Source organism: Lacerta agilis, chromosome 8 (genome assembly GCF_009819535.1).
Source record: "Lacerta agilis isolate rLacAgi1 chromosome 8, rLacAgi1.pri, whole genome shotgun sequence".
In the NCBI taxonomy this organism is placed as follows: Eukaryota; Metazoa; Chordata; class Lepidosauria; order Squamata; family Lacertidae; genus Lacerta; species Lacerta agilis.
The window spans coordinates 79,726,429-79,749,313 of NC_046319.1; the positions used below are offsets into that span (position 1 = coordinate 79,726,429).

General features: G+C 52.8%; 1 protein-coding gene across 2 annotated transcripts in view; it reads right to left on the reverse strand.

The window, feature by feature from the left end:
• The window catches only part of NUMBL (NUMB like endocytic adaptor protein), a 32,839-nt gene extending 10,763 nt beyond the window's left edge, over positions 1-22,076 (reverse strand). Inside the window, exons 1-4 of one of the 2 annotated variants that reach the window (XM_033158525.1) lie at positions 21,829-22,076; positions 6,948-7,090; positions 4,373-4,447; positions 106-180 (exon numbers count right to left, since the gene is read on the reverse strand). In XM_033158525.1, the coding sequence (XP_033014416.1) occupies positions 106-180; positions 4,373-4,447; positions 6,948-7,073 (276 nt within the window). In that variant the 5' untranslated portion in view covers positions 7,074-7,090; positions 21,829-22,076. The remainder of the gene's footprint in view (positions 1-105; positions 181-4,372; positions 4,448-6,947; positions 7,091-21,828) is intronic. The other variant, XM_033158524.1, reaches the window with a different exon arrangement.
• Positions 22,077-22,885: the final 809 nt, after the last annotated feature.

Sequence of the window (22,885 nt, forward strand, 5' to 3'; positions counted from 1 at the left end):
CAGCTTCCGGGGCTCCCCCGGGAAGCCGAAAAGAGCCTCACTCGAACCCAGAACCTTCCGTATCCAGAGCAGGCGCTCTGCTGCTGAGCCACAGCAACTACGTACCTTGGTCTTGTCGTCCACAACTCTCAGGCCATCCGCCGAGACCCAAAGCACGGACTTCACCGATTTGCGGCCGCTCTATTGGGGGGGGGGCAACGAGAGGGAGGGCAGGACAGTTAACAGAACTCCACCTCGCCAGTCTTGCTACAGCCCCTCAGGCTCTCTGGTTCCCTTTTTTGGGTGCAGGGAGGATAGAATGCATTTCTTTGCTTCTGCCCTCCTGGGCTTCGGAGATGGCACCGGTTGTTGCCCGCTGGCTGCAAACAGAGGTCACAATCTCCCCCCACCCACAAAGCTGTTCTGGACGACAATTCCCAACAGCCTCAGCCAGCGGGGCAGAAGGTCATGGGCCAAAGGGAGGAGTGGATGGCAACATCTGGAGGGCACCAGATGTTGGGGAAAGGGCGTGGCACAATATGCCAACCGGAGGTGTAAAGGTAAAGGGACCCCTGACCGTTAGGTTCAGTCACGGACGGCTCTGGGGTTGTGGTGCTCATCTCACTTTATTGGCCGAGGGAACTGGTGTACAGCTTCCGGGTCATGTGGCCAGCATGACTAAGCTGCTTCTGGCGAACCAAAGCAGCGCACGGAAACGCCGTTTACCTTCCCGCCGGAGTGGTACCTATTTATCTACTTTGATGTGCTTTTGAACTACTAGGTGGGCAGGAGCAGGGATCGAGCAACGGGAGCTCACCCCATCATGGGGATTCGAACCGCCGACCTTCTGATCGGCAAGCCCTAGGCTCTGTGGTTTAACCCACAGCGCCACCCGCGTCCCTCACCTGAGGTTTAGATGCACATAAACATGTCTGTCTTGCTGATCCCAGGACAGCAAACTGCTCCTTCCCCCCTGGCTGAGCACACATTCAAGGGCAAAACTAGCCTGTGCCCCATAGCATGTGTGAAAAGGCCCTTTGGGTATACATTGGTACCTTGGTTCTCAAATGCCTTGGTTCTCAAACTCCGAAAACCCAGAAGTAAGTGTTCTGGTTTTCAAACGTTTTGCAGAAGCCGAACATCTGATGTGGCTGTCCGCTATTGTTTCTGGGGCACCTGCACCAATCAGAAGCTGCGCCTTGGTTTTTGGACATTTCAGAAGTCAAATGGACTTCCAGAACTGATTCGGTTTGGCGCTTCTGTCTTTGCTGTTTATTTCGCGTTTTTCTTTTTGAAGATTTTCGATCAATTCGTTTTTGTGACTGTGTGGAACCCAGTTCAGCTACTGATTGATTGATTAATTGATTGTGTGACTGCGGAAATCAATACAGGTAAGGGGGGGAAAATTAATTTTAATTTTTATCATCTACAATACTGTCTCATTTGTTTTATAGTACAGTACATTGATTCTTGCTTTCATTTTATGGATCAATGGTCTCGTTAGATAGTAAAATTCATGTTCAATTGCTGTTTAGGGGGTTGTTTTTAAAAGTCTGGCACGGATTAATCCGTTTTGCGGTACTTTCTATGGGAAAGCGCGCCTTGGTTTTGGAACGCTTTGGTTTTGGAACTGGACTTCCGAAACGGATTAAGTTTGGGAACCAAGGAACCACTGTACATTTATGGGGGGGGGGTAGAGAGGGAGAGGGAAAGGGTTTGAAACAGAATGGAGGTTTTAAAACACAAAGTACTGGGTTTAAAAGAAGCCGGTTGGCTTGACTCTGCTTAGATCTTAACTAAGAAGGCATCTCCCAATTTAAAAATTGATCCACTCTTTAAAATTAAAATACAGTAAAATGCTTGTTGCTTTGTTATTACTTTTAAAAGCTGCAGGGGGCAGCAGGGGACGCAGATGGCGCTGTGGTGTAAACCACAGAGCCTAGGACTTGCTGATCAGAAGGTCGGCAGTTCGAATCCCTGCCAGGGGGTGAGCTCCCGTTGCTTGGTCCCTGCTCCTGCCCACCTAGCAGTTCGAAAGCACGTCAAAGTGCAAGTAGATAAATAGGGACCGCTCCAGCGGGAAGGTAAACGGCGTTTCCGTGCGCTGCTCTGGTTCGCCAGAAGTGGCTTAGTCATGCTGGCCACATGACCCAGAAGCTGTACCCCGGCTCCCTCGGCCAGTAAAGCGAGATGAGCGCCGCAACCCCAGAGTCGTCCGCGACTGGACCTGATGGTCAGGGGTCCCTTTACCTTTAAAATGCTTGTTCCTTTCTTATTACTTTTAAAAAGCTGCAGGGGGCAGCAGAGGCCTTGCACCACCATCACTCTCAGGCAGGAGGGCAGCCCCCACCTCCACCTGCACAGGGTGGCCCCTCCTGCCGCTGCCTCCATAACCCCCCAACCTCTCTCTCCCTTCTTCAATAATACTATGGATTTCGTCCTGTGAGGTTTTCTCAATTTACTGTGTTTAAAAGGTAAAGGTAAAGGGACCCCTGACCATTAGGTCCAGTCGTGGACGACTCTGGGGTTGCGGCGCTCATCTCGCTCTATAGGCCGAGGGAGCCGGCGTTTGTCCGCAGACAGCTTCCGGGTCATGTGGCTAGCATGACAAAGCTGCTTCTGGCGAACCAGAGCAGCGCACAGAAACGCCGTTCCACCTTCCTGCCAGAGCGGTACCTATTTATCTACTTGCACTTTGACGTGCTTTCGAACTGCTAGGTGGGCAGGAGCTTGGACCAAGCAACAGGAGCTCACCCTGTCACGGGGTTTCGAACCACCGACCTTCTGATCAGCAAGCCCTAGGCTCTGTGGTTTAACCCACAGCACCACCTGTGTTTACATCCCACCTTTTTCTCCAAGGAGCTCAAGGCTGCAGACATGGTCTTCCCTGTCCTCATCTAATCCCCACAACCCCCCTGCGAGGTAGGCTAGTCTGAGAGGCAGGGACTGGCCTACCAAGGCCACGCCCAGTGAGCTTCGTGGCCGAGTGGGGGATTCGAACCCTGGTCTCCCAGGTCCTTGCCCGACACTAACCACTACGCGACACTGCCTCTACATTTTGGAAGATTTAACTAACGCAAATGGTTAAAGCTCCTCTGCTCAACTCACTCTGGTTTCTTTAGCTCTGTGTTAATCGTTTCGATGAATGGTTTTTGAGGCTTTCTGATATTTCAAATGGCTAAGACTGTATTGAACTGCAAAAATCATTTCAATGAATTGCTTGCTGTTTGCTGTATTTATATATATATAAATAATAATAATAATAATAATAATAATAATAATAATTATTATTATTTATTTATACCCCACCCATCTGACTGGGTTTCCCCAGCCACTCTGGGCGGCTTCCAACAGAATGTTAAAATACAATAATCTATTAAACATTGAAAGCTTCCCTAAACAGGGCTGCCTTCAGATGTCTCCTAAAAGTCTGGTAGTTGGTTTTCTCTTTGACATCTGGTGGGAGGGAGTTCCACAGGGCGGGTGCCACTACCGAGAAGGCCCTCTGCCTGGTTATTGTGTTATTGTGTTTGATAGCACAGTGATTGCAATGTTGGCTGTTTCTTCAATGCTTTCATGATCATTGGGAGCCACTCTGAGCTCAACGTTTGTTGCTGGAAAGGTAGGATAGAAATGTAAAATCAGAGCAAAATTCAATCTTCTAATTAACGAGGGCACAGGAGTCTCCCCATCCCTGCCCAACTCTCCGTCCAGAAGGACAAGGAGGGCAAACTCTGCTTTCTAGATCAGTGTTTTTCAACCACTGTTCCGCGGCACACTAGTGTGCCACGAGATGTTGCCTGGTGTGCCGTGGGAAAAAATGTGTTTATTTGATTCCTATTCAAGAGAATTACTTTATATATAGTCAATATAGGCACAGAGTTAAATTTTTTAACATTTTCTAATGGTGGTGTGCCTCGTGATTTTTTTCATAAAACAAGTGTGCCCTTGCCCAAAAAAGGTTGAAAAACACTGTTCTAGATAGAAACCTTCAAATCGCAAAAATTAAAAAACATGCACCGAGCTAATTTTTAAGCATTCTCCCTGTTTGTTTGTTTTTTAATTTCCCTTTTGAAACATCTGCTTGATGATGACGAGTTCATTTGGCAACCCCTGCACAGATCTGCTGTGACCCTTTCGGCACAAATGGTCCAGGTCCTGCTTCCCAGGCCAGCGACCAGACCCACCCACCCCCCGCCACGAAACACGCATGAGCCATTCCCCACATTGCAGGGGGTTGGACTAGAGGACCTTTGGGGGTCCCTTCCAATTCCACGATTCCGCATCCCAGGTCTCTTCTCTGCCCCCTCCCCATGCGTTTCCTGGAGAGCCCCAGAGGCAGCACAGACCCACCCCCACCCACCCACCCCTGCGAGACCCCCCAGCAACTCACCGCTTTCAGCTTCTTCACGGCCTCTTCGCAAACGTGCATCCCCCGAGACTCCGCTACTTCGGCGTGACCCAGGTACTACGGGAGAAAGGAGGGACTCAGGACAAGGACCGGGGTCAAGGTGCCGCCATTAGGGTATAAAGCCCTTTAAACCTGGGAACAGTTCACCCGTGAAATCTCCTTCCCCCACATGCGACCCCGGATCGGCAGAGCTGGCCCTGTTACAGGGCCCACGTGAAACCTGCTCCAAGAAATCCATCTTTTCCTCTGGTTGAACCTACACTTTGGAACTCCCTGCCACTTGACAACAAGTTGCGTAGAGCGGCTGGGGCAAACCCAGTCAGATGAGCGGGGTGCTAATAAACAAACTAACTAACTAACTAATAATAATAATAATAATTTACTGTATTCCTTTCAGCACCTGCTTAAACCCATTTTTGTTTAGACAACCTGCCAAGGTTGACGAGAGCTTCAACCTGCTTTTAGTCTAAGGCAGGCATTCCAACAGGTAGATCGAAATATATCGGTAGATCACTGGACATCTGTGATAGATCACTGGCTCCCCTCAAGGAAGCTCAACAACTTTGACCTTGACCCCCCCCAAAACAGGGCTTCCCCTCCTAAAAGAAAGCTCAACAACTTTGACCTGAAACCCCCCCCCCGCCAAAAAAAATGGGGTAGATCACTGCCAGTTTTTAACTCTGTGAGTGGATCGCAATCTCTTGTGAGTTGGCCACCCCTGGTCTAAGGGTATTTAAAACTTTTCAAAAGTCTTAAACTGTTATTCATCCTTCTTACTGATAATTCTGTCGCTTTATCTTATTTTATTTTATTTTTGCAAACCGCTCCATTTTTTTCAAAACAATCAAGCAGCGTAAAAATTTATGAAATAAATTAAGAAGCACGGCTGTCGCTTCCTGCTCCAAACACCCCCCACCCCCCTAGTCAAAGGCCGAGAAGACAGGCGTGAGCATCACACACACACCCCCACCCACATACACCCCAAATAACATCCATGATGGATATTTGGATAAGGGCCATTCCATTGTCACGGGTGGGACACTTTGGCCATGTTTTTTGGTATTCACACATATGTAACAATGTAAATATACATAAAAATTAACAACCAAAATTTAAACTATGTTCATAATAAGATACTGAACATTTTACTAATTTTTTATTATTTTTAATGGATATTTTTGACAATTTTATTAAATGTTAAAAGTGTTGTCACGGGTGGGACAAAAAAAGGACATGGAGCTTGAGATAAGTTTGATTTATGGGAAAACTCTGTGAGTTGGGAAGTGAATCAATTATAAACAGCATATCGGTTTAAATCAATGTTTATTGGTTACAACTATGCAATCAGGAATTAAGTTTAAGAAGTTAAGTTTAACCATACAAAATAAAGGAAAAAATGCTGTCACGGGTGGGACAATCATCAGAAAACTTTTAACTTGAACACTTCTGTGAAGACGACGTGGGTGGACTTTTGAAAAGAAGGTCCATAAAATAAACTTCTTTTGTCTTTAGCTTTTAAAAAAATGGTTAGGCTGCACGTTTGGAATCTTCCTCACCAAAGTCCAGCGCTCATCTAGCATTCTTATCAGGCTCATTTTTCATGGAATGGCCCATAACGGAGCTCCCACCTGCTTTGAAAACCAAACTCTGGCAATTCACAGTGGAGGAATGGGCACTCTGCACATGCTCAGAGGCACACTTCTTTATATTCTCCTCCCCAAGCACACACATACACATGCTCCTAGAGCAGAGTCCAGGCGGCTGGACTGACCTCCCTGACCATCACTCAGGGTCGCCACTGATATTTCCATTTCACAGATAGGAAAGACGCTGGGTCTGGTAGACAGCCTGGGCAGCTGCTCTCGGGAAATCCCAGGCTGAGCTGGGATCCAGACCCGACAAAGCGATGAAAGTTCCCCAAAGGGACCCGAAACCATTCCAGGACCAGGAAAGCCTGAGCACAAAAGTTCATGCACGGGTTTCTTCATGACTGGACTGCCACAGAACCCTCTCTGTGGGGCTTCCCTTGCGCCGGACCTGGAAGCTGCAGGCAGTGCAGAATACTGCAGCACAATTGCTGACGGGGGGCAAGTCCCTGTCACTCACGTCAAAGCATTGCTGCCCAGAGATCCACGCTGGTTCCTGATCTGCCACAGGACCAGATTCAAAGGGTAACTAACAGTACTTGATCCTGAGTGTGGCAGCGCAACCCTGTGGAACTCCCTGCCCCTTGATATCAGGGAGGGAGCCTTTGCCATACAATTAGCAGCGCTTGGCAAAACACACACACACACACACACATAAAAACAATTTCCGTTTGGGAAAAGCCTTCCCGATACTTATTTTAATCCGTTTTCCATTCATTGCCCAATTTCACCTGCCGAATACAGGTATTTGTACAGATCGTTTCATTCTTCCTGTAAACGGCTTTTGAGCTGCCGCCTTCGAAACAAGCGGCGTATAGATCTCACGAAATAAGCTGAAACACAGGCACCCCCTTCCTTGGGCTCCCTCCAGCTGCCCCCCCCCCCCGCCGGGCGCCCCTCGCCAGACTCACCCGCACTGGGAAGCTACATCGCCCCTTCCGGACGGCTTCCTCATCAGCTTGCCACTGGTGGGGGCGACTGGCCTCCGGCACGTAGGCTGGCTTCTTCCGCCTGAGGCTCTGCCGCAGCTTGTTCATCGCTGACCCCCCTGGGCCTGCAAAAGGGGGCAGGGAGGGAAAAGGCCGGGCTCAGCATCCCTGAGGACCCCAGAGGAGAGAGGGAGGCAGGAATCACAGCAGGGAGGGGGCTGCTGCCACGACCCCCCAGAATGCAGCTCACCAAAATCGCAGGAGACCCAAGCAGAGCAAGGGATCATAACCCCAGGGGTCCCGTACCGTGTGTCCCACGTCTCACGGGCAGATGGGAGGTGAGGGGTGGGTGGGGGTGGACCCAACCACCCACCCGGCCGCCGTCTCTAAGCCCACAAAGAATATCCTACATGCTCAAGGGAAGAAAGAGGAGCAGGAACTGAAACACGGCAATGTGTGGGGGGGGAATCTGCAGCAAATTTCACCTCCCTAAGATCAAAGGAGCATCAGGAGGCAGGGAGGAGGAGGCCGGGGCTTTTATAACCATCTCTGAGCATGCTGCGCCCCCCCCCCCCGGATCTTGTCCTGGCTGATTTAACTGGGACGCCTCAAACGCAGGCAGAGGAAATGGGAAAAACCACAGAGAGAGAGAGAGAGAGAGAGAGAGAGAGAGAGAGAGAGAGAGAGTGTCCTTGCAGCCCAGGCGGGAGCTGCTAGGGGGAGACCTAGGACCCTGGAAGACCCAGAGATGCACAGACAGAGGCGGGGAGACGGTTAGAAACTCAGGTATTTAATGCAGGTCCCAAAGTGGCTTCTTAAATCAGGATTTCCAGTCGCCAAAACGGAATGGCTAGTTGCCATTCGGCCCGAAAGCCGAACTTTTCCATATGACTTTTGGGTTCCTGAAATCCGTTCAGAAGGCGCAGATGAAGTATCACGGACCGAATTCGACGGGGTGCGTCGCTGGTGTGAGAAAACGGCCTGGGATCGTAGAATCCCCAGGCAGGCACCTCCAGGTGGTGGAGGTGTCAGGTGACATCCTGACACCTGGGCACCTTCGCTCGGTCGCAAGTGGCCGGTAGCCGGGCATAAAATGTGCCCGACAAATTTCAAATACACTGGCGGAAAGGCACTTCCCATGTGCTCAGGAGCAGTCTCACAAGGCCAAGTCCTAGCACTGAACTCCTGATGTGCTTAAGCCCCCTGCCACAGTTGAGCATTAAACCTGCAAATATTAAACTTTGCAGGGAGAGGGGGAAAGGGTTGCCCCTTTTCCTCCTGGAGGGGGCTCTGCTGCCCCGGCAGCAAATTTCTGCCTGCAGCACGGCTGCTAAGCACATAGGAGCCCCACCAAAGTGGGGAAAGCAGCCATCTTTGCAACGAAAGGGGCTGGGTGCCACCAGCTACTCCCCCCCCCCCGGAAAGGGGTCAGCTCCTTCCCCACATTCTCCACAAAGGGCTCCAAGCCGCAGCCTGCATCCCCTGGGGTGGATCGAGGGTAGGATTTCCTGTGGAGGTGGGGAGAGGCCATGAAGCCGAAAAGAGCCATCACTCAGGAGTTGAGCAAGAGGCCTTGGACAGAAGGACAGCTGGATCGGGCCCAAGGAGGCACCTCTGGCCCAGCGACCTCTTCTTCCAGGGGCCTCAAAGGGAAACCCACACGCAGGATCCGAACACAAGAGTTCTCTCCCCTCCTGCGGTTTCCAGCAACTGGGATTCAGAAGCATCGTTCCATGAATTTGCCTAGTCCCACGTTGGTGGCTATCTCTGCCTCCTGTGGCAGGGAGTTCCACAGTTTGCACTGCGTGAAGAAGGAAGGAGGGAGGGAGAGCAACTTTTCTCTTTCCGCTTTCTCTCACTTGCTTTTTTCTCTGCGCGCTGTAAGTTCACGGGTCTCAGCCGGCTCGCGATGTCGGAGCATTGCTGCTGCCTGGAGGGACCCCAAATCCGACGGGGTTGCGAGCTCCCGTTTAGAATGACAGAATCCTGGGAGCTGGAAGGGGCTCCATGGGTCATCTAGCCCAACCCCCTGCAATGAAGGAAAATGCACCCACACGGGGCTCAAACCCATGACCCGTGCGTTATCACCAACTCCACTAACTGCCAAGGCTCCTTCTCAAGTCATTGAATTGTGGAGTCAGGAGGTTCCCCAAGGGTCATAGAATCATAGAGACCACAAGGGCCATCCAGTCCAACCCCCTGCCAAGCAGGAAACACCATCAAAGCATTCCTGACAGGTGGCTGTCAAGCCTCCGCTTCAAGACCTCCAAAGATGGAGACTCCACCACACTCCTTGGCAGCAAATTCCACTGTCCAACAGCTCTCACTGTCAGGAGGTTCTTCCTAATGTTTAGGTGGAATCTTCTTTCTTGTAGTTTGAATCCATTGCCCCGTGTCTGCTTCTCTGGAGCAGCAGAAAACAACCTTTCTCCCTCCTCTATATGACATCCTTTTATATATTTGAACATGGCTATCATATCACCCCTTAACCTTCTCTTCTCCAGGCTAAACATACCCAGCTCCCTAAGCCGTTCCTCATAAGGCATCGTTTCCAGGCCTTTGACCATTTTGGTTGCCCTCCTCTGGACACGTTCCAGCTTGTCAGTATCCTTCTTGAACTGGGGTGCCCAGAACTGGACACAGTATTCCAGGTGAGGTCTGACCAGAGCGGAATACAGTGGTACTATTACTTCCCTTGATCTAGATGCTATACTCCTATTGATGCAGCCCAGAATTGCATTGGCTTTTTTAGCTGCTGCATCACACTAGATGGGTCGTCTCGCCATCTAGCAGGAATCCCAGAAAATGATTGTTCACAGAACTGCAGAGTTGGAAGGGACCCCGGGGGGTCATCCAGTCCATCCCCGACAGCAGAGGGAAACCACGGATCCTCACTCTTCCTCTTGAGCTGCAGGGGAAGTTCACAGAGGCCCCTTTTGCCTGCTGCAGCAGCCTCTCTGCAGCTTGCAGATACCTCCCTCCCCACCGGTGCCACCCCACGGCTCCTCTCATCTCACAGATGGCCCCGGCCAGCTGTTAAACGCACCCCCCACCCACCCAAATAGCCAGCACAGACGAAGACAACAGAAGAGGACAAGCGGGGGGGGAGTGGGGGAGGCGAGTGTGCTCTTTTGTGTGATGCGCGTGTGCCCCACACAATGGCCACAAAGCCAATCTTTTCCCCCCAACCCCCACCAGACGGCCGGCTGCGGAGAGACACAAAAGGGGTACAGACACTGGGCTGGTACAGCTCCCCCCCCCCCGTAACTCTGACCCCTCTTGTGCAGATGGGGGGTGGGGAAGGGGTGCGCCGAGGAGCAGAGAAAATGAATGGATACCCCCCAAGCAGATTCTACAGGGAATGGGGAGGGGGGCTGGTTTAAAGGCAGCCCCCCACCTCTCTCTCTCTCTCTCTCTCTTTGCAAAGTCAAACTTTCCCTTGCAACAGCTGCAGCAGACCTGTTTGAAACAAAAGAGCATCCTGCAGAGGGCCCCCCCCCCCGCAAACCCGTTGTCGGGCAAGACAGCTGCCCCTGAATGGGTTTGGGGAGCCAACAGCTGTGTGTGTGTCCTCACAAGCCCCCTCCCCGGTTTCTTTGCCCCCATCCAAGCACACCAGCTGTACTGGGGCTGGGCAAACATTTGGCCAAAAGGCGGAGTGGGGTGGGGTGGGGGGGATGGCGGGATTGTTTCCTCAGCTGCCACCAGCCGCTGGCTCAGCAGATGGGAGCCAGTCCCAGACAAGCAAAGAGGGTGGGCCGGGAGAGGGGGGGTCCTCAGATGTGCCCCCTCTAAAGGGGGGGGGAGGTTCTCCTCCTCCAGGGACCTTCAAGCCCAGGACAAAACCAAAGAGGTGGTGGAGAAGCTAGAGTGAGGTGGAATACGTGCGGGGGCTCAAGCTTGCCTCTTCAGGAGTCAACAGCAAGACTCAGAACTTTCTGCGGAGGGTCACACACAAACCTCACACCACCCCCAAAAATTGTGTTTCGCGCATGCGCAGAAGCGCCAGATTGTGTCACGCATGTGCGGAGACATGGTGATGCAGGATATGAACGCTGCGGGTTGCGGACATGCCTCCATCACGGATTACGTCCGTAACGCGAGTGTCCACTGTAGTAATAATAATAATAATAATAATAATAATAATAATAATAATAATTTCTTTCCAGTAGCACCTTAGAGACCAACTAAGTTTGTTCTTGGTATGAGCTTTCGTGTGCATGCACACTGCTTCAGATACTTTCGTGCATGCACACGAAAGCTCATACCAAGAACAAACTTAGTTGGTCTCTAAGGTGCTACTGGAAAGAAATTTTTATTTTGTTTTGACTATGGCAGACCAACACGGCTACCCACCTGTAATAATATTTATACCCCAGCCACTCTGGGCAGCTCCCAGCAGAACAGTAAAAATAAAATAAAAATTCAAACATGAAAAACTTCCCTAAACAGGGCTGCCTTCAGATGTCTTCTAAAAGTCAGGTAGTTGTTTATTTCTTTGACACCTGCTGGGAGGGCGTTCCACAGGGTGGGTGCCACTACTGAGAAGGCCCTCTGACTGGTTCCCTGCAACCTCACATCTCACAGGCAGGGAACCGCCATAAGGCCCTTGGAGCTGGACCTCAGTGTCCGGGCTGGACGATGGGGGTGGAGATGCTCCTTCAGGTATACTGGGCCGAGACCGTTTAGGGCTTGAAAGGTCAGCACCAACACTTTGAATTGTGCTCGGAAACATATTGGGAGCCAATGTAGGTCTTTCAGGACCGGTGTTATATGGTCCTGGAGGCCACTCCCAGTCACCAGTCTAGATGTCGCATTCTGGATGAGTTGTAGTTTCCGAGTCACCTTCAAATGTAGCCCCATGTAGAGCGCATGGCAGTAGTCCAAGCAAGAGATAAGTACAGCATGCACCACTCAGGTGAGACAGTCCGTGGGCAGGTAGGGTCTCAGCCTGCGTACCAGATGGAGCTGGTAGACAGCTGCCCTGGACACAGAATTGACCTGTGCCTCCATGGACAGTTGTGAGTCCAAAATGACTCCCAGGCTGCGCACCTGGTCCTTCAGGGGTACAGTTACCCCATTCAGGACCAGGGAGTCCTCCACACCTGCCCGGCACTCTGTGCATGCTTGCTGTTATGCTTGAGATTTTGCCAGTCTTTCCTGGGGCCAAATCCTGACATCTGGTGCTGCAGGAGCCCCAGGAAGGATGGTCCATGCAGATCCTCGCAGGTACAGGAAGGAGAGGTGACATACTTGAAGGAGCCGCATGGGGAAGAAGTTGGAGCAAAGCTCGCTTTCTGTGGCTCCAGGGCGGAGGAGCCAAAACGATGGGTTCGAACTGCAGGAAAGGAGATTCCGACTAAACATTAGGAAGAGCTTCCTGGTGGCTTCCTGGGAGGCTTTCAAGTAGAGGTTGGACGGCCACCTGTCAGGAATTCTTCCGTTGTGATTCCTGCATTGCAGAGGGGTTGGACTAGAGGACCCTTGGGGGCCCCTTCCGATTCTATTCTCCTATGATCGTGGAGGAATTAAAGAACGTTTTAATGAGGGTGAAAGAGGAGAGCGAAAAATATGGTCTGAAGCTCAACATCAAAAAAACTAAGGTCATGGCCACTGGTCCCATCACCTCCTGGCAAATAGAAGGGTAAGAAATGGAGGCAGTGAGAGATTTTACTTTCTTGGGCTCCATGATCACTGCAGATGGTGACAGCAGTCAAGAAATTAAAAGACGCCTGCTTCTTGGGAGGAAAGCAATGACAAACCTAGACAGCATCTTAAAAAGCAGAGACATCACCTTGCCGACAAAGGTCCATATAGTTAAAGCTATGGTTTTCCCAGTAGTAATGTATGGATGTGAGAGCTGGACCATAAAGAAGGCTGATCGCCGAAGAATTGATGCTTTTGAATTATGGTGCTGGAGGAGACTCTTGAGAGTCCCATGGACTGCAAGAAGATCAAACATATCCATCCTTAAAGAAATCAGCCCTGAGTGCTCACTGGAAGGGCAGATCCTGAAGTTGAGGCTCCAGTACTTTGGCCACCTCATGAGAAGAGAAGACTCCCTGGAAAAGACCCTGATGTTGGGAAAGATGGAGGGCACAAGGAGAAGGGGACGACAGAGGACGAGATGGTTGGATAGTGTTCTCGAAGCGACTGGCATGAGTCTGACCAAACTGCGGGAGGCAGTGGAAGACAGGAGTGCCTGGCGTGCTCTGGTCCAGGGGGTCACGAAGAGTCGGACATGACTGAACGACTAAACAACAACATGATCGTGGAAGCAGATGCTCTTCCAAGCCGGCCACTTCCTGCATTTGGTACCTGCACCACACCAGCTCCTCTCTCCTGGCTTCCTGCCTGCCTCCTCCGCCCTAGCCCATTAACGGAACAGCTTTTATCGGCTTTCATCCTCTCTGCACATCACTCAGCCTTCTAGGAGAAAGCAGGGGGGGTGAGGTGGGGGGTGGAGAGGGAGAGAAGCGCCACCATTATCCATGTCTCCGCTGGAGAGTTTTCCTGGAGACGCGGAGATCAGCTGTGTCCTCTCCTGCTCTCCCCCTTCAGCCCAGCCCAGGCTCCCGCTCAGCTTCCTTGCCCCCATTGCAACACAACAACCCTGCAGTGCTGTCGGTGGGTGTTGCCACCTCCCTCCCACTGACACAACAGAGTGAAGCTGCAGCAAAGAAAGGCTAGTGCTTTTCTAGGCTGCATTAACAGAAGTCTAGTGTCCCAATCACAGGAATTGTTGTTGTTCAGTCGTTCAGTCGTGTCCGACTCTTCGTGACCCCATGGACCAGAGCACGCCAGGCACACCTATCCTTCACTGCCTCCCGCAGTTTGGCCAAACTCATGTTAGTAGCTTCGAGAACACTGTCCAACCATCTCACCCTCTGTCGTCCCCTTCTCCTTGTGCCCGCCGTCTTTCCCAACATCAGGGTCTTTTCCAGGGAGTCTTCTCTTCTCATGAGGTGGCCAAAGTACTGGAGCCTCAACTTCAGGATCTGTCCTTCTAGTGAGCATTCAGGGCTGATTTCTTTGAGAATGGATAGGTTTGATCTTCTTGCAGTCCATGGGACTCTCAAGAGTCTCCTCCAGCACCAGAATTCAAAAGCATCCATTCTTCGGTGATCAGCCTTCTTTATGGTCCAGCTCTCACTTCCATACATTACTACTGGGAAAACCATAGCTTTAACTATACGGACCTTTGTCGGCAAGGTGATGTCTTTGCTTTTTAAGATGCTGTCTAGGTTTGTCATTGCTTTTCTCCCAAGAAGCAGGCGTCTTCTAATTTCGTGACTGCTGTCACCATCTGCAGTGATCATAGAACCCAAGAAAGTGAAATCTCTCACCAAGCCTGATGAGGAATGGTTGAAGGAGGTGGGTATGTTTAGCCTGGAGAAAAAGAGACTGAGAGGAGATAAGGATAGCCATCTTCAGATATCTTAAGGGCTGTCACATGGAAGAAGAGAGGGCAGGCTTGTTTTCTCCTGCTCTGGAGGGTAAGACTCGAACCAGTGGCTTCAAGTTACAAGGAAGGAGATTCCGACTAAACATTCAGGGGAAATAACTTTCTGACAGTAAGAGCTGTAGAACAGACTCCCACGAGAGGTGGTGGACTCTCCATCCTTGGAGGTTTTAAAGCAGAGGTTGGATGGCCACCTGCCATGGATGCTTCAGCTGAGATTCCTGCATTGCATGGGGTTGGACTAGATGACCCTTGGGTCCCTTCCAGCTCTAAGGTTCTGTGACTTTATGATCCCTGCAGCCCAGGAGGGAGGGGACCTGGGCTGAAGCAAAGCTATTACAGGTGAAACTCGAAAAAATCAGAATATCGTGGAAAAGTCCATTTATGTAAGCAATTGTTTTCATTAGCTACTGGAGTTTAATATATGAGATAGACTCGTGACATGCAAAGCGAGATATGTCAAGCCTTTGCTTGTTATAATTGTGATGATTATTGCGCACAGCTGATGAGAACCCCAAAGTTGAAATTGTTAATTTGGGGTTCTCATCAGCTGTACGCCATAATCATCACAATTATAACAAATAAAGGCTTGACATATCTCACTTTGCATGTCATGAGTCTATCTCATATATAAGTTTCACCTTTTAAGTTGAATTACTGAAAGAAATGAACCTTTCCACAATATAATAATAATAATAATAATAATAATAATAATAATAATAATAATAATAATAATAATAATTTATTTGTACCCCGCCCATCTGGCTGGGTCCCCCCAGCCACTCTGGGCGGCTTCCACCAAACATTAAAATACATTTAAAATATCACAGTTTAAAAACTTCCCTAAAAAGGGCTGCCTTCAGGTTTTTTCTGAATGTCAGGTAGTTGTTTATTCCCTTGACTTCTGATGGGAGGGCGTTCCACAGGGCGGGTGCCACTACCGAGAAGGCCCTCTGCCTGGTTCCCTGTAGCTTTGCTTCTTGCAGTGAGGGAACTGCCAGAAGGCCCTCGGCGCTGGATCTCAGTGTCCGGGCTGAATGATGGGGGTGGAGATGCTCCTTCAGGTATACAGGACCGAGGCCGTTTAGGGCTTTAAAGGTCAGCACCAACACTTTGAATTGTGCTCGGAAACGTAGAATATTTGCTCAGTTCCCTGGCAGAACCCAGCCTCAAAAAAAAAAAAAACTTCTTAAAATCCAGGAACTCTGAGGCCAACTGTTTCTCTTTTGCGCTCTTTGGAGTGTAACGAGGTGGAGAAGGATCAACGCATGAAGTTTCCTTCTACAGAGCCAGGCAATCGGCCCATGCAGCTCAGTATTCCCTACTCTGACTTGCAGCAACAGTTTCAGACAAGGGAGCAATCCCTGGCCGTACCTGGCAAGGCTGCTAGGTACTGAACCCGACACCTTCTGCAAGCAGAGCAGCTGTTCTGTTTCTGAGCTCGCTGCTTCCCCTCTCAGCATCGTCACCCTCTTGTGGGGGCAGTGGCCCCCCGCCCTCTAGATCCACGCCTGGGATTTCCAGCCTTCGCCTTTTGGCAGCCAGACCAGAGACACTGCCTTGGGCAAAGGCCACAGCTCCCTCAGGTCAGGGATAGATTCCAGCTTCCATTCACAGCAGCACAAGTGAAGGGCAGAATCCTGGAATTGCAGAGCTGGGAGGGACCCAGGAGGGTCATCTAGTCCAACCCACTGCAACGCAGGAATCTTTTGTCCAATGCGAGGCTTGAACCCACGACTCTGAGATTAAGAGTCTCATGCTCTGGCGACTGAGCCCCTCCGCCACTGTGGATCAGAGGAACCCCACACCCCGTTGGATCAAGGCAACTCGGTGGTGACTCTGGGCTGGCACAGACCAGCAACACACACACACACACACACACCCTGCAACCTGGGCACCTCCCAACTCACCAGGGGCGCCGCGCCTTACCCCAGCCTGCCCCAGAAACGGTCTCTCATCCCACCCACCCATGTTATACCCAATTGCACAAGGCTCCCTGCCACCCATGGAGACCCGGAGGGTCATCACCTCTGAGCCACTTAGAGCCATCACAGACCCATGGAAGGGCTCCTGGAGCCAAGCTGAGTCAGCTGGAAGAGGGTGGCAGACACGCAGGCCCCATGGCAGGGAGATTCTCTCCCATACGAGACCCCCAGTTAGGACAAGGTGGGGGAGAGTCTCAGTCTGCCTTAGCTTCCTCTCCACTTTCAGGAGGATGACATGGGGACTCAGCCCCACATCTGACCAGGCGTGCAAGATCTGCAGGGATCCCCACCCAGCCTGGCACACAAAAGGCTGCCCATTACAGGAAGCTTCCCCTCCCCCGGCATGGAAGCGGGTGGGTGGGGGCTGCAAATGAAGACAGGAGCGGCCAAATGGAACAAGGCGATGGGGGAGACAGAGGGATCCCCCCCCCCCAGGAAAAAAAGGTTGCAGCATTTGGGGTTGTTGGGTTAAGGGAAATACCGAGGGAGAAGCAACACAATGGACGTTTAGAATGTCCTTCTCCATGCAGCACAGGGTTAAACTGTGGAACTCCTTGCCACAAGAGGAAGTGATGGCCCTGAACAAACTATATGGCTTTAAAAGAGGGTGAGACCAATTCACGGAAGGGGAGACGGCGATTTTATTACCCACCGTGGCTGTGCTCTGCCTTCCCAGCCAGAGGAAGCAATACTTCTGAATATTAGTTGCTGGAAAGCACAGGAAGGCTGGCCGCTTCCGTGCTGAATTCCTGCTTGCGGGTTTCCCAAAAGGGGCGCCTGGCAGAGCCCCCCCCCCCTTGAGAACAGGACGCTGGACAGTTCTGTTTGGCCTGATCCACCAGGCTCTTAACGGGCCGTGCCCCCAAAGGGAGAAGCCACGACAGTCCTCATCACCCCCGTCTGCAAAATGGGAACAAGACTGACCAGCCCCACAGGGTTAGGGAGAGGACAATTCCCCCACCCACCCCCCCTTCAAAAAAATAATAATTGCAAAACAGATGCCCAATGACTCACATGCACTGTCTGCCAAACTGGAACAGACTCCTCTTCCCCACCCGCCCACTGTGTCTGCTCCAAACAGACCCAGCAAATCTCAGGAGCCGAATTCCCCGCCCTTGCGCTGCAGCCTTGGCCTGTCCAAACACCGCACCCCCCCCCCTCAGCAGAGAACCCAGGAATCCTAGCTCCCGTCTCCCCTCGCGTCACCAGGGGAGACCCCAGGAGTCCTTCCGCTCCCCCTGCGGAGGAAAGCAGCAAGGAAACAGCAGCTGCGCCTCTCCGGAGCTAATTGGGCCTCCTTAATGGGCAGCAATAATTGCGGCTTATTTCCCAGTTTCCTGACGGCTCCTCCTCTGCCCCGTGGTCTGGGAAGCCATGAACTCAGCTGCCCTTCTGCTTCCAGACATGGGAGGGGCAGGGAAACAATCCCCTGCCCCCTGGAAGAGGAGGGTCCCCGACTCTGGCAGGATGATGTACACACAGCTGAGCCAGGCGCCTGGCCCTGCCAGAGCACAGGAAAATCACAGCCAGTATCCACCCATCACAAGGTCAGGCTTCTGAGTAACCTGAATGGCAAGTCTCAGATGTCCCGCCCCCCCAAAAAAAACCCATCAGCTGCCAACCAAGGCAGGGGGGTCCTTTCGGAACTGCCCCATAAGCAGCAAAGCCACACCTGGCTCTTATGCAGTTTTTGGCCCTCTGGAAAAAGGGTCTTGGGAAGCTCTTGCCATAGGGCCTTGGGCTGCTCCAGTCTACTCAAGAGTAGCTTCGCACGGTGATAAAAGGCCTCCCCCCGCAACCCAAGGCCACACCTGGGACCTCCCTTAGACAAGCCCTGCCTGGATCAATCGCAGTCTGTTCTGCTCATTCCCTTTTCCTTCCCCAAACAGTAAGAGCATCTTTGCAAGGAGGGAAAGTGCCTTTTTCGGGGTGCTCCAATGCAGCTCAGGAGCCCCCTTCATGTTCAGTGCCAGGGCTTGTTGGGGTACCTCTGGGCATGTGCAAAATGCTTCTCCCTCTCCGTTCGGGAAGAGGTCCATAGCGAAGCAACCGAGCGCCTGAGTGCAGGGCGCAGACTCAATGCCCAACATCACGTCCGAGTCGGGATGAGAATCTCCCTGCCCGGGAACTCAAGGGGGCCCCTGCCAGCCAGGGCAGACCAGGGCTGGGGTACCTGTGGAGACCACTGCAGAAATTCCTGGGTGCCACATCCATGGTCACACCAGGCTGGGAAGCCATCAACCTCTGGAGAGGCAAAGGAACCCCTTCGCTCCTCCTGCAGACAATGTTGAGCTGGGTGGATCAATGGGGTGACAATGGGGTGAGGCAGCACCCTATGGTAATGCCCCACAAACACCTGGCCTTAAGGGAACGTCCTCCTGGTCTATGGGGACATTCTCCCACAGGCAGGCTATGCCTATTTCAAGAAAAAGGCACTCGGTGGTCCCAGGTATGTCACATCCCCAAGGTGGTCCACCTTTGGCACTGCCCAGGCATGGCATGCCCAAGTGGGGCAGGATTCAGGCAACTTGCTCTGGCAGTGACGTTTCCCCCTCTCCATGGGGCAGAGGGATCCTGGGGGCTGGGGACAGATGTTGACCTCCACTGGAACACCCCCAAACACACACACACCAACACCACCTTAGGGAGATCCTTCCAACCCCAAGAAGGCAGGGATCTGCTGGATTATGACTAGATACCTCCTGGAATCTAGAGCTATCCCCAACAAAGCCATCGGGGGCAGGACTCAGCAGGAAATGATGCATGGCTCAAAGAAAGCAGAAAGATTTTAAATCACACTCTCATAGGGCCAGAAGTTGTGGACAGCCAGCAAAGCAGAAACGTTGGAAGACTCAGGACGGATTAAAAGGAGTCCTCCTTCAATGCAGGACAGAGTTAAACTGTGGAACTCCCTCCCACAAGAGGCAGGGGTGGCCTCCTGCCTAAGTAGCTTTAAAAGAGGACTGGACAAATTCATGGAGGAGGAAGAGAGGCCTCTCGGTGGCTCTGCTCTGTCTCCAATGCTTCTGAATCTCAGTTGCTGGAAGCCACAGGAAGGGAGAGGACTCTTGGCCACTCTGAGCACAGGATCCTGGACTAGACCCTTTGAACTGATCCAGCGGGCTCGTCCTATATTCTAATGTGGGGAGCAGCAGCACCCCCCCCCACACACACACAATGCAGCACAAATGTCTGTCTGCATCTGGAAGTGAGCGAAGCCAGAGAGTCTGAAATGACTGGTTGGGGTGGAACGGAGAGGCAGATTCTCAGAGAGTTTTTTCCTCTTCTAAAAAGCAGCATGTTGAGTTGGAAGTGCCACAGGAAGAACGTCCTCCAAGCAGAGCCCAAGGAGATGTTTAGCGGAGAAAGGAAAAGAGCGCTGAATGTGCTCAGAGGCACTCTTGACGAGTGCTTGTCATTTCTCGAGGCTCTGCTCGAGAAGCTACTGAGCTCTCCAAATCCACTCCAAGTCTCTCTTTCCCCTGGCTAAGATTTTACAGAAAAATGAGAGGCAGGCTGGAAGATTCCTTAAACCCAGCCAGGCCCCTGTTCCATACAAAGCAGTGTTGTCTACACCGACTCGCAGCAGCAGCAGCAGCTGCTCTCCACCTCTGACATGAACATCCAAACCTGAGCTGGCCTTTAAGGAGAGATGGTCTCTGCGGTGGGGCGGAGCGGGGAACGCTGAGGCTCAAGAAGGAACACCTGGAAGTAAGACACTCGGAAGTCCCAGGTGCACCAGGGTCGGTGGGCATTAGAAATTCACTTTGCACATGTTCAGATGTGGCCATGCTCTTATCTTGCCATCTAACCTGAGGCACAGCATTTTAAACAAAGCACGTCCCGGGCACAGAGGGGCTAGGGACAAGATGACCTCAAAGCTTATCTTGGGGGGGGGGGGAGCAAGTTGAGAAGCTGGAAAATAAAACCAGGGGTGGGTGGGGCTCTAGAATGGCTCAAAATAGCCAAGGCAGAATCTCCCCCAAGCCCTGGGCACCCGGCACCCAGGGGAAGAGGGCAGGATCTGCATTGGTGCTCTGCCCAGGGAACACTGAAGCATCATTAGCACCCAGAACCCTTTGCCCACTGCAAGGGCCGGGTATCACCTGCTCTACACTGCAGATCCTTTCAAAAGTCAAGCCTTGGAGGGCAGAGGGAGCTCCCCACTCCGAATCACGTGCCTCCTCCGAATACAGCTGTTGGGGTGGAGATCAGACCCAGATGTTCATTCTGCCAGGCAGGAAGGCAGGACTCACTTTCTCGCACCAGGAGTCACCTGCAGTCATCAACAGGCCCCGAAGGAGTCATGGGGGGGGGGGAGACCCCAGAACCTCTTCCTTTAAATACATGCCTGCCAAGGGTGCAAACAGGCTCCCAGGCATGTATGTATGTGTATATATATATATATATATATATATATATATGGATACAGAATTAAAACAATCTGTTCCCTTCAGCCAAGAACGGAGAAATTGAGGGGCTCCACCCGATGCTACTAGCCATTTGGGGGTGATGGATGCTCCCCAACTTATTTGCAGGACACATCACATCATTTTTTTTTTCCAAAGGGGAAACCAACTCCCTACGACTCTCCCCCTTAAGGTTCATTGACTTTGACACCCCCCCCCAACAAACCACCTCTTCCGTTACCCAACCTGTGCACTTCTCAAGGGGGGGAGAGCCCCCCCCAAATGTCCCCATGGGCCTTTTCTTGGCATCCGCGGGGGAAATGCATTCCGAATCTCTCTGTAACAACGGGGAGGGGACGGTCGGCGCTTGCAAGGTTTCCAGAAGGCCCCCTCCCCAAACGACTGGCCCTGCGCAATCCCTCTTAACCCCACCCACCCAGTTACGTCGATCCTGAAGTATTGGCGAGGGGGGAGCCCCATTCTTCCGTCTCCCGGCCCAGTGGTACTGGGTGGGGCAACTGCTCCCAACCCCCTCCCCGACCACGATCCCGCGAGGCCCGATCGGGGGGCCGGCGAGGCAGAAGGGGAACGGCCCTGCTCAGCCGGGGGCGCCGCTGCCTGCCGACGGAAGGAGCGGACCCCGGAGGAGGAGGGGGCGGCGGAGAGATGCGATCCCTCCCCTCCGTCCGCTTTGATTTCCGAGCAGGGCTGCTTTTTTTTCTCCAGGGGGGCAGCAAGAGGAGGGCCTGTGCCCTTCGCAGCTGTCATTCGACGCGGGGTGGGAGGCGGAGGGAGGGAGGGAGGGATCTCTTGGAGGGGAGGGGGCGCGGGAGAGGGATGCGGAATGGCGGGGGCGGCGGGGTTCCCCGGAAAGAGGCGTCGCGGGAGGAGGGGGGCGTCGTTGGTGCGCGGAAAAAGAAGAGGGAGAGAGAAGGGGAGACTCCCCTCCCAGCCCCCGCCCCATCCCATCCATCCCTGCATCCCCATCCCTGCCCACTTCGCCTTACCCGGGTGCGGCGGGGCTCCGACGCCTCCACCGCCGCCTCTTCCCGGCTCCGCATCCACGGTGAGCCCGGCGCGGGTCCTCCTCCTCCGCTGCTGCCGCCCTGGGCCGCCCCTCCCCGGCTGCTGCTGCTGCTGCTGCTGCTGCTCCTCCGCCAGCCCCCCGCCCGATCCTCCCGATCCGCCTCTTCTCTCCGCTGCGGACGCCCCGTCTCGTCTCACCGCTGCCTCGGCTCCTCCGCGCACGCGCCTTGAGTCCAGCTGGCCTCGGCCCCGCCCCATGGCTCTTCGATATGCAAATGAGGACACGCCCCCTTCCTCGCCGGCGCTCTTTTCTCGCCGCAAAACTCCGCCTCCCACCCTTCCGCTGATTTTTATTGGCTCCGCGTTCCTGAATATGCAAAAGTAAAAACGTCACCGCCGCGCTCTCTCGCTCTCCTTCCTTCCCTTCCCCGCCCGGTGTTATTTACAAAGTTCTGCCGACCCCACCCACCGAGGCAGGCTATTGGTCCGCGCGCGTACCCGCATGCAAATTAGTCCCTCCGCTAGCCCGCCCACCTCGTCGTGATGCGACTATGCAAATCCTCTGCCTGCCTTAAGCCCCGCCCTCCGCCCCGCATCATGAAAGGGAAAGCGGAGTGGTGCCCGGGGTTCAAGGCTCCCTGACCCCGTTTGCAAGCCCCGCCGGCTTCCTTCTTAAGGCTGGTCCAAGGGAGGCACTCTGCACATGCTCGCAGAAGCCCTTTCACAGCAAAACGCAGCGGACGACGCCTGTATCCTCTCTGCCCCGCCGCTTTTTCCTGATTCTTGCCTGGATCTGGATGGGCAAAGGGGGTGCAATGAACCCCACCTTGGTGCTTCCTTGGAGCCAAGCTCTGTACTTGCCTTGTGGACAACGCGCCTAGAGTGACCCTCATGGGCGTATCGCCCTTTTCCGAACCCTTATTTTTTTAGTGTTTGCCGGAACCAGAACCTTTGGAACTCCCTGCCTCTTGATACAGCGCCTACTTAAAACATTCTCGCTTGGATGAGCGCCCCAGCAGCTTAAAAAGCGGATGCGAG